Here is a 19195-nt window from a genome sequence, read left to right as displayed (position 1 = left end):
GATCCCTGAACAGAAAACGAAATTATGGTTAGTTGGTAAGTCTAATGTATAAAAAAACTGTTAGCTTTAATTGAATAATCACTCATCGCTATGTTTTCTGAATGTAGTGCATACCTGTATGACAACATTTGGAGAATGTTGAATAAAGATGGTCTTATCCACTCGTATGATGCTGAGGTTCTGCCGGTTACAATGTTTGCTCCTGCACACAAAATATACAAATATAGTTAGTTAGAAATCTCAAAAACAAATAATTGCTGTCTGATATATATCAAGTTCCATGTTGTGTTTGATAATGATGACTTACCTAGTGATGCCAGAGGCACATTTGGCAGAAATTCTGCTGCTATTTGACCCTCCACTGTAACTTTAGATTCTCCTTGTGCATGTCTTTAACACACGGTTGTTGGAAATACAGTTCTGAGTGATATATGCTCATAGCATTAATCATAAATGCAAGTCCTTGTGGAAGAAATATAAGAAGATAAGGTTTGTGACGTGGTTAAAAAAACAAACATTATACAGAACTGTCAAATAGTGGTAAGTGAATAACTTTAGAGAAGGGAGATTACTTACCAGCAGTGATGATTATTAAAATGACACTTATGATGGAAATTGGCATTTCCCTCTCATTGTACTCTTCTTCTCTATCAAAAGAGTTACTGTCTAAGAGGGGAAACTCATCTCCTCCAGGAGATATCATCTCCAGGACTTGGGGACGAACTCTTCACCTTTTACGTGATCTGAATGTGACAAGTACAGCTTTGGTTAGTGACAAGTTTTAAAACTGTTACATAGAAATCCAAATGACAGTGCTGGAAAAAAACATTATGCATATTACTACTTTAACTTACCTCCAAGGTGTCTCTTTGTAACTAATGGTCGGTAGACCATTACTATCATAGTACCCAAGGGCTACCAGTCGAGCACTGCTTCGTGACATGGCTGTAATCCGAAAGAGGAAAATGGATAGATGGTTAGTGACACAAGGTAAATAAATTAATAGATTTTTTCTAATTCTTAATCTAATATCAGAAACAACTCAGCGGATTGATAAAGTTATACAAAAATACTGTTGTTTTTAAAAGTTCTGTGTCTAAACTGTCTTGATTTTTATCATCACTATCTGATAACAAAACATTACAACATGATTTTACATTTAGCCAAACATGAACGTGACTCTAAAATTCAACATCACGTATTTTCATCTAATCTTTTGCAAGCTAAACGTAAAATCATGTACTCCCATGTCATGGCAAGAAGAAATAGTAAATTCTCAGCTATAGTGACTGTTAAGCTTGCAATTATTATCAGGGAGTCAGAAGGGCTTATCAGTTTTTTAGTTAGTGTAAAATTTAAATCAAACAAGCAGCGTAACTTAAAATTGCACTTGAAAACAAGTGCAATTTTAAGTTTGTGTTTGTGCAAAGCTCTCCAGTTTTGCACAAACATAAGCAAAAATATATTGACAAAACTTTACAAAAATGTTTTTTTAAGAAAAACTACAAATAGATTTTAAATTGTTTCTGATAGGAAATGTGGACAAAACTATTTAAACTATTATTGCTACTGTATAAATACCTGTGAAAAATTACTTACTTTGTTATAACTTTAAAATGTTTCCTGAATTGATGGTGAAAAATTTTTCTTTTTTTCTCCAAATTTCTGACTTTCTGAGTTTCTTGGGAACGTCAAAAACAGAATGTTAGAAAGTTCAGAATGCTCCTGCTTTGTGGCCTTGATACGTCACGGATAGAAGAACAAATCGAACGTTGCAATAGTACATGCATGCGCACATGTATGCGCACAAGCGACTAATGCGCTTACTCATGCACACTCGCGGCACAAAAATGCATGCGCACGTACACATTCACACATCAATGATCATGTTAAAAGTCTTCCACTTTACCCAACATACAACTTTACTTTCTGTTTTTGATTGTGGTAGCGTAGATGTGTGCGAGAGAATGTGATGATCTAAATAATATTTAATAACAATAATTACACTCTCTCTCTCTCTCTCTCTCTCTCACACACACACACACACACACACACACACACACACACACACACACACATATATATATATGTATAAAGCGCAAAACTGTGCAAGTGAAGTCGTTCAACATTTGCAGTATTGTGTTTGCTGTATTTAATATTTACTGTCTTTAATATTTACAGAAGAGGATAGATAGATAGATAGATAGATAGATAGATAGATAGATAGATAGATAGATAGATAGATAGATAGATAGATAGATAGATAGATAGATAGATAGATAGATAGATAGATAGATAGATAGATAGATAGATAGATAGATAGATACTTTATTTATCTACAAAGCTGAAAATAACTCTTCAAAAGAGAAAATACTTTATGTCACACTAAAAAGGGTTAGTTAGACAAAAAACACTATGTGTGTGTGTGTGCGCGCGCGTGTCTGTATGTGTGTACAGACAGTAAATATTAAAGACATGCTGCAAATGTTAAACGACTTCACTTGCGCAGTTTTGCGCAATATCAACACTTCCCAACGCTTCCTCTGGCGCAGGCGTGACGCCATCAATGTTGGCGGTATTTTGAAAAAGAGGCAGGCCCTGTTTTTCTTCTCGTGGATGAAAGTAATTAATCTTATTAATATGGTAGGTTTCATGGTTCCTAACTAATCCTCGTTAATAAGATGTTTCTGGAAGAATATATCAGTTTATTTTTCCACGTTATAAATAAATGTTGGTGATGTTAACACGCGCTAATCTCAGTTCAGCTTTTCTATCGCAGACAGTTAGCATTAGCTGTCTCACACAGGGATCCAGCTTTGTCTTCATACATTGTCTTTGTATTAGAAGATAAAAAGTCTGCATGTTTTGTCACTGTGTTCAGGCTGAGTTGCCAGCTGTGCAGCTGTCGGAGGACGCTCAGTCGGAGCTCCTGGAGATGTGTGAGCAGCAGTTTATTCACCTTGAACAGGTAAACCCAGCTTTTAACTTTATGATCTATAGAGGTGATGTGCATTACTTGAAACAGGTGAAGTGGACAAGATAATTGGGAAGTAAAAAGAGCTCCACTTGATGGTTAATAAAAAATAAAAATAAGTTTTATTACAAAGTGGCATGATCAGACAATACAGGGGGAATCTGACCATTAACCTCAGTATCTTTGTCTGTGTTGCAGCTCCAGAATGAGATTATACTCTGTGAATCAGATTTCTGTAAGAATCTGCAAGAACAGGTAAGAAGGTAGAAGATTTTCATACATGAACTTTACCCTTTCTCTGCATTGTCCTTAGAAAGAAAACAAAAAAAAAACTTTCCTTTAAATGTCAATCAAGGCAAGTGATTTTTGTCTAATGTTATTAATCGTTAATAATTATTAAAACTTCTGTTAGTCTCAAAGAAAGGCCATTAAGGTGATTAAAACTACAGTTAGGGAGATTCAAGAGAACGAGTTGTGTATTTGTAAAAATGCATAAACACTTTATAAACACATATGTATTGTTAACAACTCAATTTTGAGAATTGGCAATAAATAGAAAATCTGCATAGTTAACTAAATTAAAATAGTTAGCGGGACAGTTTATAGCTACATTTTTACTAATATGGTTCTCTTTTATTTTTCTTGCTTAATGAAGAAAGTTCTTCCAAAGTAATCCATCTAATGTAAGAAACCCAAAAAGCTTTTGGGAAGAAAAGGAGCTGTTTTATTTGGCTGATAAAGATTTAAAACATTTTCTGAGAGGAAAACTCATCAAACACATTTAGATTTTAAAGTGCTTCCAGGAATGGTATTCACTGCTTGAAGAAGCTTTGATAATGGGAAATTACTCAGGAAATAAAATCAAAGTCAGCTTTATTGTCAATTCTGCAGCATGAAACAAACAGAGAAATGAAATTGTGGTTCTCTCAAAACTTGGTGCATGAGATACAAGAATGTAAGCCATTCAAATGTATGTCTCTTTAAAAATAAAGATTAAATTATTGATCATGAAGAGGTGTAATATGTAGAACATAATGTTTAGATCATTGGAAATAACTAGCAGTGACTAAATGACTGACAGTCATGATCTCAGAGAGCGTTTGTTCCTCTTTAGCTATCTGAGTTCCTGTCCTGCTTTCCTCAGCTAAAAGCTGTGCAGGAGTTCACTATTTGTAACCTCGTCATTAGCGTTTCGTAAGGTCTGATTTAAGGTATTAGCACGAGTGTATAAAAATGGATGTTTTGTAATAAGAACATTAGTTTGGATGTAGTCTTAAGATGCTAACGGGGAGTTGAGTTCATTAAAACTTTAGTAGTACTTCCTTTAAAACTTTTACTTTTCAGCCTTTTTTTCCCTCTAAGAATATATTTTGAGTTACATTCAGTGTTTTATTTCTTTGAATAATATAAATCAACATATTAATTAAACTAAAGCAGTTTATTTTTTTCTGGAAATATTTGTTTTGCATTTATGTGTGTGATATTTGTTTATTAAAATAAATCAGTGCTCTTGTTAATGGTGGTGTGTTTTCTGTGGATTGTTGATATTTATTTTAAACAGTCAGTAAACAGGCTGATGGCAACAGAAGCTGAAGTCAAGCAGTGGCTGGCAGAGGAGCCGAAGTGTAAGTCCTCCTTTCATACCGCGATCAAACTTATGATCATAACTTCACTCAAGAATTTACTGCGAACATGTTAACATCAGAAATGAAAGTCAGTGTTTTGTGTAGTACTTTGCTCCAGATATTACTGTCTAATCCAGAATTTCAGATTTTACACCTAAATCTAATTTTTTAAGACTTTTAAGTCAAATTGGACTTGTGTATTAAAACGTGCAGTATCCTATGTGGAAAATTAGATTTGAAATCATTAACATGTCGTTTTTTTTCAACCCATCCAGTGCTGGCAACAAACTCTGAAATTTTACTTCAAGCTGGAAAAGAGGAGGTAAGTTTGCAGTATATATTCTTATTATAAGGTATACTATGTGGCTTTTTAATTTGCTCACCTCTCTTTCTGCAGATGCTCAAGCTGTGCTCTGAGCTGGAGATGATCCTTTCTTGTTGTGAAGCCAAGAGAGACAAACTGAAAGAGACTAAAGAGCTGTGCGTTACGTTTCATTATTCTGTGGGCGTTTAATAACTTCTATTCTTCATCAGAGCACAGACATGTTTTGCAAGAATCATGGAAGGAACATTTTAGAGACGTTTTCCTTCGTCTTACTATTTATGTTTTGTAGTGAACAGAAATGGCTGGAGGAGAAGAAACGGGTGCTAATAGCTGCCAAAGATCACGCTGAACAACTTAAAATGGAAAGTGAGAAATCATCAAAGTACAAGTGAGTCTGATTGCTAAGTCAGCGTGAGCTCAGATTTGAAGTTGTATTCAATTCAGATGTCAGAAAACATGTGGAAATGTTCAAAATTTAAACAGTACGGTTCTGTAAAAATGAAGGCATGTCATGAAAATTTTAATTGAGCTTTTTAAAGGTTATTGTCCATACATTCCAGTGTGTTGCAGGACACCAAAGCAAAAGTCCAGAAGATGAAAGAATACCAAGACAAGCTGATGGAGTCTCTGGGGGACATCCTGGAGAAGCATGTTCCTCTGCCTCAGAGCGAATCCAGTTCAAGTAGAAAAAAGAAGGTGCAGTGAAAGCTCGTCATAACAGAAATGCATATTGCTTCCACTCTATAACTTACGAGCTTATGTTTCCATTTCCAGAATACTGTGGCTGAGATTACTGACGACATCATTTCACTCAGTGAAATTCTGGAGGTGAGTTTTCTCATGCTTTTGTTTTTGGTCTGCTTTAATTTGAGAAACGGCCCCAATAGACAAGTTTCATAAAAGTAGAACCAATCAATATGATCAAACTGGATCTTAACAAGTGCTTACCTTCATTTAAGCATTTTTTTTTTTAAATCAACAAAAAAGTCCTCTCAGTCACGTAAATGTTTTTTGTTTTTTTTTCCACTAATACTTAAGTTTTTGCTGATGCATGAATACACAGTTTATCCTTGAAAGACTCTTTTTACATCTGGGGAAAAGCCTTTTCCAGAAAGCAGGTTCTGTGAGTATGTTATCCCTGAGTTGAGGGAAACTTTGGGTTTTCTGTTCTATAAAGAGAGGGAAGTCAAACTCTGAGTCTGTCACCATGGTAACTGACTCTGTGAAGTCCTCCCACCTTAAGCAGCTGGTAGACAGGAGTTGTCCATACCAGTGTGATCCCATTTATTTAAATGCTGAATTAATGGAAAGATAATGATATGTCAAGCCATGAGGAAAATATTTTATTACATTTAAACCCACGTGTTAGAGTTTTAATCAGGTTAAATATCAAGTCTGAACTGGTGGATTCCAGCTTCCACACTGACTCAGGCAGCAGTTTTCTCCCATCCTTTCCCTCCTTGTATTCCTCATACTAGTATGAGAACCTCTTGCTCTAGTGGGGTAAAATAACTGGCAGCTTCTTATTAGCAGTTGCCATGGTGACTCCAGGTAACAGAGCTTTCTTTTTATTCTGGTTTGTGCATGTGCCTAACTGTGAGTGAAGATACTCAGAGTTAACTGAACCAACTCAAAGCTGCTGTTCTAAACCGGAAAATCGGTTTAGACTGAACCTGCTTTCTGGAACAGGACCCTGGTTTGTGCAAATTGAGGAGCGTTGACTTTTGTATGTTTTCACACATTTAAAAATGACAGTGTCTCTACCATTTGGACTAAACAATAGATTAGCTTTCTTTCTTAAATTGGATTTTTGAGCAGTGAATAAATAATAATACGAAAGCTTCTTTCAGGTGTGTGCGATCAGTATCCAGGCTAGCAGGGTTGTCAGGCTAAAACAGAGAGGTTGTGAAGACAAGTGCCAGAAGGGCTGCCAAAAATTTAATTTAAGGACAAGACTAAAGCATAGAAATATGACTAGCAGGGGATGGTTTGCATTCTCTGCAAACAAAGCTACCAGCTGCAGTCAGTCATGATCACTAACAGAACTAAAAGGTTCTGGTTAGTCAACACATTTAGTCCATTTTCATCACCACAGAATTTATCAGTTAAGTAGGTGTATGTATGTGTGTCTTGTTGTTTCTATTGAATTTAGAAAAATCAAATAAAACATGTGAACCTGATTTATTTTCTCCTTTTTTAAAAGAACAGCTCAAGAAAAGCTCACTATTGCTATGATATTTATGCCCACGATGAGTGTATGAAAACAGTAGGTTGGGTGGATCACATACGCCCTGCTGAGTCTGTGATGGTTACACAGTTTTAATGAATTAGAGAAGCATTTGAAGATGCATACATAAGAATCAGTTTTGCTGTTTTATATATCGCTGCATATCGACTTAAACACATCTCGTGTGGGAGGTAATAAAGTGTTCTTTATAACTGTACAATTGCATATTTAGTTTGAACTTGTTTTTCTAACTTTAAGTGACTCGATCAGTGTAAACAGGTGTGGTTCTGACATGTCAGCACTGACTGAGAAAATCCTCCAAATTCTCTTGTCTTGTTGAAACCTGCAGATACTCATGAACAAAGTCCTGAACACACCGCACGACCCCTACGTTTTAATAGATGACACATTCTGGCCACCATACGTGGAGATGCTGCTGCGCTATGGGATTGCAGTGAGACACCAAGAGAATAACTTAAAGATACGCCTGGAAACATTTTTCTAATAATGTGGTTCATTCAGCATCTAAACACCACTTGTTTTTACTTTAAATGTGCTTGTACATTGCAGTCATTTGTGTCAGCTGATATGAGGACTTAACTGCAAGGAGGCTGATTTACTCTACGTGTGTGTATCATAGTTAAGATCTTCATTTAGGCTTCAGATGGAATTTTAAGTTATTTTGTATAGTGACTGTGTGTGTTTTTTTTAGTTTTCTCCAAGTATTTTCAAGTAGCTTAACAATATGTTTCTCCCACTGTAATTTTTACTTATTAGATTTTAAACTTTAAACCCCATGTTTCTTTTTACCTTATTTTTCTGCAAACTGGATTATATAAGTCAGTGTTATTCTACCAATTATCACCACATATTTGTATATGTTGAACTGGGTCTTTTTTCATTTTATAGTTTTTAACATGACTTCTGAAACTGTTCTATGTGTAATAAACTTGGGATGTTCATCTGCTGTGTTTTTAAGATTCCCTGAATAATTATAACTCATGGGGGAAAAAACACCACTGTTCATTGTTCGCCTTAATCTGTTGGTTGTGCAAGTGTGAGTGAGACGTGTGTATATATTATTATTGTAATTACTGCAAATGTACAAAATACATAAGACACTTTGTATGTATATCAACATTCAACACAGTAAACAGATTGTGCAAGTAAAATGACTTGTCAGAAATAAGACAAAATACAATAAAACAAAAGATACCGCAACTTAAATTTTTCAGTCCCATAGGGTTACCATATATCAAATCAAGCTTTATTTATAAAGTGCTTTTCGTGCCAAAGGCAACATAAAATGCTTTACATAATTAAAAAGAACAATTCACGCATATTAAAATAACACAAGCCTTCACACACCAAAGTAGATAAAATAGCCATAAAAAAACACAGTAAGTCTGTCACACAAACAAAGCAGCTGAATATGAAGATCAAATATAGTTTGACTGCTTTTTGTTTTTAACCAATCTCAGATTTAAAATATTAAAAATTATTATAATGATTAAATATGAGTTTAGTTTTGAAATACCTACATCTAAAAAATAAAATTACAATGTTTACTAAATATTCGATCGTTTTATTTTTCTAATCCAAATATTACAATTATATCAGACAGTGGAGATAATTAGTATGTCGCTATATAAAACTTGATTCCTCTTGCTTCCAGCGCATCAGATGACGTAGCAACTGTCGTCCAATCCGGTGAAGCCGCCGCGTCAGCTCTAAAATTCCTGTGGGCGGAGAAGAGATTCCGGTTCCGGGTGTTTTCATATTCCTGTTGGGGGCTTTCAGACCTTTGATTATGATATTTTATCTGAAACTTCTCTCGACTGACGACTGATTAAAGTAGGGTTCTTTTCATTAAGAAAGTCTCACTCAAACCATAAACATGACGACCCGCTCGGAGAGAGAGAAGGCCCAGAAACTTAACGAGCAGCACCAGGCCATCCTGTCCAAAATGCTGAGGGAGGAAGACAACAAGTACTGCGCCGACTGCGAGGCGAAAGGTGAGGCGTTCAAACTGTCGACTCTTTGACGGTTTTATTACAGTTTGGTTCAGAACCAATTACTTAGCTAACTGAAAGTATTGGATAACTGCGTGGTTTAGTTTAAAGAGGCTAACTCGCTAAGATTTGGCTGGCTCAGGCTATTCAGCTGACATATCTCCCCTCAAGCTAAACTAAGTGGCTAACTAGCAAGCTAACTTCTGTAAATCTACCTAAGCTTCTGCGGTGCTTTTCAGTCCCCACCGCCTTCTGTTCCGTTGCTGGGCTTAACAAACAGCGACATAGCTTTCGAAGAATCCGGAGTCTCGGTGTTATGTTGGATCATTTATATACCACAGAGCTTTCTTTTGCCTCTTAAAAGTCGAAGATGAAGTACGATTGGATTAGACATGTTTTACATCAACAGGTCCAAGATGGGCATCCTGGAATTTGGGAGTTTTTATCTGCATCCGGTGTGCAGGCATCCACAGGAACCTGGGAGTACACATATCCAGAGTTAAATCAGTCAACCTGGACCAATGGACCTCAGAACAAATCCAGGTACTGTTTTCTTCTTCATTATTAAACAAAATATTGTGAAATCGATTAACCTTTTATACATCAATGTTGAGATTTCGTGTAACATGCTGAAAGTAGTTAAAACATAACATTCAAATGATCTAAAAACTAATTGATCAACAACACTGCAGAGACTTTTTGTCAGAGGCTGAAGCAGAATAGTTCACTGAGCCGGTGACAGAACTAAAGTCAGTGACATGACTGGACTAGAAACAAGACTTGAACTGGCTTCCGTAATGCTGAAATATGCAAACCGCTATAGAGCAAAATGTGCTTTGATGTAGACCAGACACTTTCCTGGGAAGATCTTCCTTATTTCAGCAGAACAATACCTAATCATAGTCTCCTATGATTACTGTAGGTTCGGTCTAGATGAGTCATCAACCAAAATCATTTGTGCATTTCATCTATAGTTTCTCTGTCAACCATCTACTGTTTGGTTGTCAATACAGTGATATAACATTTAAAGAAATGCTGTTCTTAATTTTCCTAATTATCCCTCCCAAAACCAGAAGGAGGGGATTTTGTGCAGCTGCTGCTTCTTAAATCGCATAACGTTTGTGTCTGCAGTGTGTCAAGCTTTATTGTCGTTAATGCAGCACGCCTGGAAGTTCCTTTAATAACCATTTTTTTAAACAGTATGTTACATAAACAACAGTATGTTATGTAAACAGTATGTTACTGTCAAGATGAACGTCCAAGTCATAACCACAGATGATTTAGTGAAAACTCAAAGATATCCAGCTTGATTCTTCTTAATACAACAGTTTATGTGGGGAAATAACTTGGTATGTGGGATCGAGCAAAGTTTGTTATTAAAAGTAATAAAACACAATCTTGATGGATGTTGGGTTGTCACGTGTTTTTAATCTAAACTTGGTGTATAATAAATCTATTGAATGATCACATCACACAAACGCCACATCTAGTTTGTTTTAAATATTTTTAGCAGTAACTTAAGAGGACCCTGATTACATCATGCTCTTTGTCATGCATCCAGATCTCAGTTGGAATTGGGATTGTAGACCTTTCCAGGGTGTTCCCTGCCTCTCACCTGCTAAATGCTGGGTTAGGCTCCAGCTTCCCCGTAACCCTTAATGGATGATGCGGTCTAGATAATGGATGGATTTATTTGTATTCAGCCTTGCGGAAGACTTTGCTTCTGCACAGCTCTCATCATTGACCGAGTCGCTGCTGAAATATTCCGGCTGATCGCCACCCATTAGATCAGCAAAATGTTGCTGTAATTCTTTTATATGAGCAGCTTGGTGCTCTGTTTACATGTTGTTTATTCATTTTCAGAGCATACAGGAGATGGGTAACACCAAGGCCAGGCAGCTTTATGAGGCCAACCTTCCAGACAGCTTCAGAAGACCTCAGACAGACCAGTATCCTTTGCTTTCACCAAAGATCCAAATGTATAGTTGGCTTTGTGTTCATGTGTAATTATTTAGCCTTTTCATTGTCCCTTTTTCTTAACTGTGCCCTCAGAGCAGTTGAATTCTTCATCAGGGATAAATATGAGAGGAAGAAATACTATAGCAAGAATGTGATCAATGGGAGCAGTGTATGTATCAAACTAAACATTTCCAGTTTGCATTTAAAAAGATAAAGCTGTTCAATATTTTTCTATTATTTCAGCCAAAAGATAGTAAGAAAGAGAAAGAGTCTGACAGAGGGAGCAAGGCATCTGCTTACACCAGGGTACGTCTCTGACTCATTCATGTATTTAAAAAAGCTTAATGAAAGCATCTCTGAAGGGTTTTCTGATCTTTGCTTAAATTTCACGACTATTCTGTCCTAAGAGTGAAGAGTCCAGGCCAGTTCCAAAAATCAGCCCTGTTAAGACTTCAGAGCCGTCTGTGAACCTACTAGGCCTTGGTGGGTATAAAATAAATAAGTATGATTTATGGATTCATCTAAATAAGGTCTGAGACAAACTGTTTCCTCTTTATTACCAGTTTAAATGACCAGTTTAATGACTTATTTATCCTGTGGCTAAACAGTCCTGAAGTGGGAATGTGGTGTTATTGCTGATTAACTGTGTTAATTCTGTATGTAAACACTATTTTTAATCATTTGTTTTTAGAATTTCATTGGGTTTAATGATCTTTTCTTGCCTTTTAAACCAAACTTGTGGTGCAGTGTGTTGTTGTTGTGTCGTGTGTGAGACTGCTTCCCCATCCAGATTCGTTTTGTCCCTGTAAACCAGTGTTTCTCAATCCTGGTCCTCTGGGACCACAGCCCTGCAAGGTGTCCGAGCTTACACACCTGGCTCAAATGAATGGCTCGTTACCAAGCTGGCAATGAACTTACCGATCAGTTCAGTTAATCTGAAGCAGGTGTGCTGACGTTGGAAAGATCTAAAACATGCAGGGCCGTGGTCCCTGAGGATTGACAAACACTGTTCTAAATCAAAATTACAACATCTGTTGACCAAACATCTGGTTAGAGAAAACATCATTTTTAAATGGTTATCGTAGCAGAGAGGCAGCGGTCACTGAGACTCTGTGTGCTCTGCTTTAGCTGCAGTGTAGTCCTTTTAAATAGTTATTTGCTTAGTTCTGTCTACTACTTTACATTAGAAACCACTGAAGCGTTCCCCTTTTTTTTTTTTTTTTCATTTCAGAAGAGGAAGTGCTACAAGCTGCTGACTCAGTTCTTTTATAGCAGCAGACACGGAAATTCCTCTTTTGTTCTTCCTTTGTTTTGTTTTTCAAAACTGGAAGTAATTCAGATTTTTACATTTTTGGTGGTTTAGTGCTGAATATGACAACTATATTTTAGCAAACTGTGAAATAATAATTTGCTGGGAACTCGTTTGAAAAAAGAAATAGTGAAAGCTCACATTATTACAAAAACATGGAAACGGAGCAAGTTGTTGTAGACTTTTGTTTAGAGTTGCAAGTAAAGTTTTCTTATGGACACATTAAGAATCCCTTACAGTAAGTCTTGTAAGTTGTTATGTGGATAACTCTCTTTGTGATCCATTGAGTCACAGTATTATTTTTACTTTTTTGTGTTTTCAGTGATGTTATTTAATTCGTGTTACTATTTCATGACATTCGTTTTACTTAGTTACAAAGAAAATGACCTGGTAGTAATTATGTTTTCTTATATAAAAACCTAATTAGACTACATTCATTATTTTTTCTTGTTGTCCTAACTGTTGTTGTTACTGTGCGCCATGTATGAGAATTTTAATGAAAATCTGCAATTTAGTGCACATTTCCACCTTAGCAAACACAAAATCTCTTGACTTTATGCCACTTTTAATAGCAATAAAATGATTGTAAGGTTCTATTTTTGATGCTTTATCAGTTTTTAGGAACACAGATAGAATATAGTTGGTAAATTGTGCAGCTTAATAGAATTTGCCTATGGCTGTGTATGCTAATAGTCCACATGTAAAACCTGTTTGTCTTCTTTTCTGTCACAGACGTACCAGCTGCTGCATCGACTAACAATGGTAGCACGAGCACAAACCAGAACAGTGACCTGGATATATTTGGCCCCATGGTATCAAACCCCCTTCCCTCATCCTCATCCACATCCACAGCTCAGTTTTCTCAGGTACAACTAAGCAAGAATTCCCCCCGTGTCATTTAGATTACAGAGTACTGCTCTGCAGGGCTCAACAGCAACGGTTGCCTTGTTGTAAAACTGAAATCGGGTGTGCAGTCAAAATAAAAAGGCCAATGAAGACCATCAAAATCAACAGCCCACAAGACGGCAACACTGCTGAGCTCATATTAAACAGAAAATGAATTAATGAATCCATTCTCTTCACTAATAGCTCATTAGTTAATTGTAATTGTAATTTACAAAGCTAAATAATCATCGAGGCCTCCTAGGCCATCATGACACGCCTTTCTCTCTTTTGTATGTGTTTTATCTGTATATACTGGCTTTGATTAACAAAAACCTAAAGAAATGAGAAATCTTTCTTACAGATTTTACTGATTGGGTATTACATCCAATTCAGTTTTATTTGTATAGCTCCAGTTCACAACAAAGTCATCTCATGGCACTTTACAGACATAATCAGTTTGAGCCAATTCATTGTGATCCAGTTAAAACAAATCCAAATTAGTCCAATTTCTAATAACGGTGTTCATTCAAGCCAATCTGAGGAAACCAACGAATTGCATCCAATCTTCTCTTGCATTCAATCCAATATCCTGAGCTGCGTGGGGCAGCAGGTGAAAGCAGAAAGAAGAAAAACCCTCCCTTTTAACGAGAAGGAAAAATCTCCAGCAGAACCAGAACCATGCTCAGGGAGGGCTAACCCTAACTTAGGGAGTTAGGGGTAAACTGTAAGGTTTATCAAAAAGGAAGGTTGTAAGCCTGATCTTAAAGGTAGAGAGGGTGTCTGCCTCCTACATCCACACTGGGAGCTGGTTCTATAGAGAGGGGGCCTGATGGCCGAAGGCTCTGCCTCCCGTTCTACTTTTAGAGACTCTGGGAACCACAAATAAATCTGCAGTCTCACAGCAAAGTGCTCTGTTGTGAAAATATGGAAATGTTGACTCTTAATAGTTTTTTTCTTCAAGTAATTAATTAAAATGTGAATGATAGCCATGAAATGACTTGATGTCATTTCAGTGCAGTGGTGAAATCCAGCTTTCTTCAGTGGAGGAAGATATCTAAAATTAAGCCGTTTTGGCCAAACGCAACCATGAAACACTGATATGCGCCTTTATAACCTCTCCGCTTGACTTTTACAGCCAGCCAATCTTAATGAACTGCCAGCACCAGATGTTTTGTCTCACATAAACTCAGAAGTAACAGAACCTTTACAGGTGCAGCTCAAAACTCTAGATGATTCATCGTCTAACGTCTGATCTATTAACTAATTTATACTCCCAGGGATTAAAAAACCTGAGCTGGTATGGTAAAGGTCTTCACAATAAAGGAACTTTTTGACAGATTGAGTGGATTTAAACCCAACTAAGCTTTCTGGCTGCACCAGCTATTTACAAGCCACCGCAAAAGTTATTGTAACCAATAAGCAGGATAGGAAAATTGGATTTTTATTCAAGCTTACGGTCAGGTTCATAGTCATGTAATAAAAGGAAGGATCACATTATTTATTATAGAACCTTTTTTATATTGCTTCCCAACCCAGGAGTCAGACAGCCTCAAATGTGCCAACATGCTTGTATAAAAACACCGATTTGTCTCTGTGAGGTGACCCTGTTATTTTGGTAAAGATACATACTGAACTTTTTCTTCATCAGCATCAAATTGGCCTCAGTGTGTCTTTTCACCTTCCAGGTGAGCTCAAGTAACTCGGCTAGCACTCCCACACAACCTCCAGCAGCTGGAGTGGTAGGAGGCGGAGCCAGCTCAGGGTCAGGACAGGGAGACCTTGACCTGTTCAGTGACAGCAACAGCACTGCAAAAACTGAGGATGCCGCTAAGAAGCCTCTGTCCAAGGACTCAATTCTGTCCCTGTATGGAACCAACAGCATGTCCCAGCAAGCCGGTGAGAAATAGCATTTATATTGAAGGAGTAAAGTCTGCTAGCAAACCTGAACAGAAGCGTCTTACTCAGAAGTCGTCCTGAGTTCAGTGAATATGTTGACATCACCAGACATGAATGCACGACGAGCAAGTAGATTCTTGTTTGTAGCTCAGTCACGGAGTTTCCAACTTTTAACTGTATGTTCTCTTTCTTTGTCAGCTGGCTTGTTCATGGGCCCCTCCCAGATGCAGTTTCCTGTCCAGGCTGCTGCTGCTGGCTATCAGGGCTTCCCTGGCATGGGCACAGCCATGCCACCCACTACCGTCATGGGTGCTATGATGGCTCAGAGTGGAGGAGCCATGATGGGACACAGTCCAGGCATGATGGTTGGAATGTCGATGTCAAATGGTTTCATGGGGAATGCGCCTGCCACTGGTATGATGGGCATGGCCCCCAGGATGATGGGACCACAAGGTGGTGCCATGCCTACAGGTATGGTGCCTGCTCAGGGCATGTACGCCATCCAACCAGGGCAGCAGCCTCAATGGAACATGGGTCAGGTATGGAAACTGCTTGAACTGTTTGCCTTAACATTGTCTGAGATTAATTAACAGGTGAGAGGAATTAGAGGTAAAACTACCAACTTGTAGTGATGTGTGTGACACGGTATGTTTTATTTGACTCACACACATCCAGTTGGAATTAAGCAAACTACATTGGGAAGTGCTAAACAATGCAGTCTGGGAACATAGCATCCAGCACCCACTAGATGGCAGCACAAACTTGATTTCAAAAGGAAAAGCTCTTCTTAATGCAAACTCTTTTATTAGGTGATTATCGGATATACAAATACTTTGAAAGTTTGCATTCTAAAAAAAAACTGTCATGTTTTATCATAATCATTGATACTAACTTAGATTAACAGATCATCTCTCACAAAACCTGAGGATAGTTTTTGCAGGACTAAACCAGACAAAAATATTTTGGTAAAATTATGTTTTAGGTAGTTTATTTGAAAACACAAGGATGAGGATGCCAGTATTAGCAGAAAGAGGATTTCCGATTGCACCATGTAAAGCGCAGACACACATTATTTAGTCTGGAGACAGCAAGTACGTAGGGGAACGTCTGTAATCAATTCTGAAGAATAATTATCACTGTTAGAATTATTGGAGTCTGTATTAATGAATGATTTGTTATTCAAGCTGACTTGTGTAACATCCACAGGTGAACCAGCAGATGTCAGGGTTGACTCTGAATGGTGCAGGAGGTCAGATGGCCTTCGGTCAGCCTTCATCAGCCATGGGTGGATGGGCTGCAACGGGATCTGGCCAGACTCTGAGCACACAGCTGTGGAAGTGAGCCTTGGAGAAGGTCGATGGTCGGGCAGCGTAAGAGTCGATGTGGCCGAAAGTGCAAAATCTAACTTGTACTTCTCTGCATATTACTATGAACTGATGCCCACAGTCATCACGGACCAGCCTTCAGAACATTACAATTGTATCTCTCTCTTTCTCCTTCTCCCTTTCTGTCTCTCTTTCTCTCTATTGTGTGAGTGAATTGGGAGTACCACAGGATTACAGCCTGGCAGTTTCTGCCTGTCGTACAGTTTTTGATCATAACTTTTATTTTCCTTTTTTGGAAAAAAAAAAAGACAAGGAAGTTACAGTCCCAACATCGACATATCAGGAAAGCTGCAGGACCAGTTACACAAGCTTTTATTGTATCACTGTATCATTATAAGATTATAGAACATTTAAATGAATAGTATTTAAAGGGAGAAGCTAAATGACTATCAAGTCAGTCAGTACTGCTCCCAGATGTACAGCGCTATATAACCTTCTTTTAAAGTTCTTGTGATTCCTCTAAAAAATTAAAGTGATGATAAATAATTCGCCTCGCATGTCTTCTGTCATCAGTTTTCTGTCGGATGATTCAGATGTAATCAGATGGTTTTTACTTTAAAGGTAAAAAAAAAGTCTAAATTTATAAGTACTTATTAAGAGAAGGTATCCTCTTCATCATGAGAACCCCCTGTATGGGGGGCAGCATGAGATTCATGCAATACAGAAGATCTTTACACATGCTAGGAAGCACCAATGTTAACATGTAGCATACCAAAAGCACAGAGAGGACCTTAGCTAAATAACCTCACCAAACACTGACATCTAAATGTGACACAATTCAAATCATAATTATAAGAGCATGAATCTAAAACATGAACATGTCTTATTTTTGCAGTTTTGGGGTCAAAAGTTTGATTCCAGCTCAAAAAAGCTCTGCTAATGTGTTCTCGTATGACTCTCCCTTTGAAATTAATCATGAAGGTCCTGCTAGTTTCCACGAAAATGAAGTTTTATATGAAGTCTTCCTATGATATATTATCTTGGGTATCACGTCTTTCTGGATCATCATGCTGTTTGGAAGGTGAATTTGGGGGTTATCCCTGGATCCTCCAGACTCTGACGATTGATAGAGGTGTTAATCATCATCAGCTGATGGGTTCCTGGTCATGATGTTCACCTGTGTAACACCTCTATTACAACATCCGTAAAACTACGCAGGTTTACTTTTCTAGCTTTTATTATTGCGCAGTTACACATCAGACATTACTAATTACTAGATGACCAGTGGGCTGCTCTCTGGTTTCCACTGAAATGTTTATTTTTTTAGAAGGAGATGACCCTTTACATTTTCTATTGTGCTCAGGATGAATTTATACTGACACAGTAAGATGATCTTGATTCAGACACTGATGTCAATCTCACATGTCTCAGCTTTCTTTTGAAACCAAGATTATACATGCAATCCTTGAAGTTATGAATATGCATTTGTCATTTAGGAGCGGATGCAGAAAAAATAGGCTTCATGATGAAGAGATTAAGACTTTGAGGTTTCTTGAATGTTAAAGCTTCAGTGTTCAGTGATGCAGCTCCTCAGTTCGGGTTTAGCCTCCATCCCTCTGCTTTCCTGCTCCAGGAGACACTGCAGTTCTCAATAAAACAGAGACACAAAAAAGAGTTGAGGTTGCTCCACTGAAGACTACTGGTAAAACCTGTTTCAGTTTGTTTTTCATTTAGCCATAGATATAATTGGGCTAATGAGTAATAAAACACCAATTTAGATAATATGATTAGATATTTAGATTCATGTTTAGTCAGCTGGTGAGACAGACAAACCTTGAAGAAAGATAACTTTCTTCTTATTTAATGACCTTAAAAATACCAGAATGCTTAGAAGATGTGTTGCTTGTGTAAACTGGGTCAAATATTCCCACCAGAGGGGCTAACGAATCGGTCATTGTGCTCTTGTGCTTTTCTCCCACTGGAAAGAAGAGACTTGGGACATGTCGGTATGAAGCGGGGGGGTCAGTGGGGGTAAACCACATGAGAGATACGGGAAATAGTTAGTGGGACATTGAAGTAATGCCAGTTTTTCCCTTTTTTCTGTAAAAAAAAAAAAAAAACTTTTACATGCTCGCTATGCTGTCTCAGTGTTGGTGTCAACCACAGGAAGGAATGCTGTGGCTTTTTTTTTTTTTAGTTGAGAGCATTATCATTAATCTTGGCTGCAATCTAGGCAGCAAATTACTGGTTACTTTGGTGAGCTGAAAATGAAACACCAGAACTGAAAACAGTTCTGGTGTTGCAGGCTACAATTACTATGATTCCTCAGCCTGGAGGAAATAAACGTGCAGAGAAAGAGGCTCTTCTGTTTTTCTTTTGGTTTAACGTATGATTGAAGCACTCTGGTAACTGTAAAAGTACACTGTGCAGCATTTTGCACGTGGACGGCTTTACGGATTTCTTCTAAAGAAGTTGCAAGTGCCTGCTTAAAGAGAAATTTTGGGTTGAAAATGTCATGGTAGCAGATTTGGCTAATTTATTTCTGCTAATGTGCTCTAGGTGGCAATGTTGTTATGGTGGAGGTCCAAAAAGGACATGGACATGATCTCACAAGCTAAACTTTCCATGTAAAACGAGCCAATACTGCAACACAATCAG

General features: G+C 37.6%; 2 protein-coding genes across 2 annotated transcripts; both read left to right on the top strand.

The window, feature by feature from the left end:
- Positions 1–2569: 2569 nt before the first annotated feature.
- Positions 2570–8113, top strand: cenpk (centromere protein K). Its single transcript, XM_041984176.1, has 10 exons — positions 2570–2643; positions 2882–2968; positions 3173–3229; positions 4536–4599; positions 4875–4921; positions 4997–5079; positions 5214–5312; positions 5485–5620; positions 5699–5752; positions 7501–8113. Exons 1-10 carry the CDS (start codon positions 2617–2619, stop codon positions 7654–7656), a joined length of 810 nt encoding a protein of 269 aa, XP_041840110.1. The 5' UTR covers positions 2570–2616; the 3' UTR covers positions 7657–8113.
- Positions 8114–8886: 773 nt separating this feature from the next.
- LOC121639016 (stromal membrane-associated protein 1-like) lies at positions 8887–16905 on the top strand. The gene is made up of 10 exons (XM_041984164.1): positions 8887–9166; positions 9573–9706; positions 11027–11112; positions 11216–11291; positions 11366–11428; positions 11530–11605; positions 13164–13297; positions 15002–15212; positions 15411–15751; positions 16419–16905. Exons 1-10 carry the CDS (start codon positions 9049–9051, stop codon positions 16551–16553), a joined length of 1374 nt encoding a protein of 457 aa, XP_041840098.1. The 5' UTR covers positions 8887–9048; the 3' UTR covers positions 16554–16905.
- The last annotated feature ends 2290 nt before the right edge of the window (positions 16906–19195 follow it).

The sequence above is a fragment of the Melanotaenia boesemani genome, chromosome 4 (assembly GCF_017639745.1).
Source record: "Melanotaenia boesemani isolate fMelBoe1 chromosome 4, fMelBoe1.pri, whole genome shotgun sequence".
Classification (NCBI taxonomy): Eukaryota; Metazoa; Chordata; class Actinopteri; order Atheriniformes; family Melanotaeniidae; genus Melanotaenia; species Melanotaenia boesemani.
The sequence above is the reverse complement of the archived record's forward strand: the minus strand, read 5'-3'. Positions and strand labels throughout refer to the sequence as shown.

Coding starts and splice junctions, on each gene's coding strand:
- cenpk (XM_041984176.1), top strand. CDS start 2,617: ATGAAAGTAATTAATCTTATTAATATG. Junction 3,230..4,535: donor GTAAGAATCTGCAAGAACAG/GTAAGAAGGTAG, acceptor TATTTTAAACAG/TCAGTAAACAGGCTGATGGC. Junction 5,621..5,698: donor GTTCAAGTAGAAAAAAGAAG/GTGCAGTGAAAG, acceptor TTCCATTTCCAG/AATACTGTGGCTGAGATTAC.
- LOC121639016 (XM_041984164.1), top strand. CDS start 9,049: ATGACGACCCGCTCGGAGAGAGAGAAGGCCCAGAAACTTAACGAGCAG. Junction 9,707..11,026: donor GGACCTCAGAACAAATCCAG/GTACTGTTTTCT, acceptor ATTCATTTTCAG/AGCATACAGGAGATGGGTAA. Junction 11,113..11,215: donor AGAAGACCTCAGACAGACCA/GTATCCTTTGCT, acceptor CTGTGCCCTCAG/AGCAGTTGAATTCTTCATCA.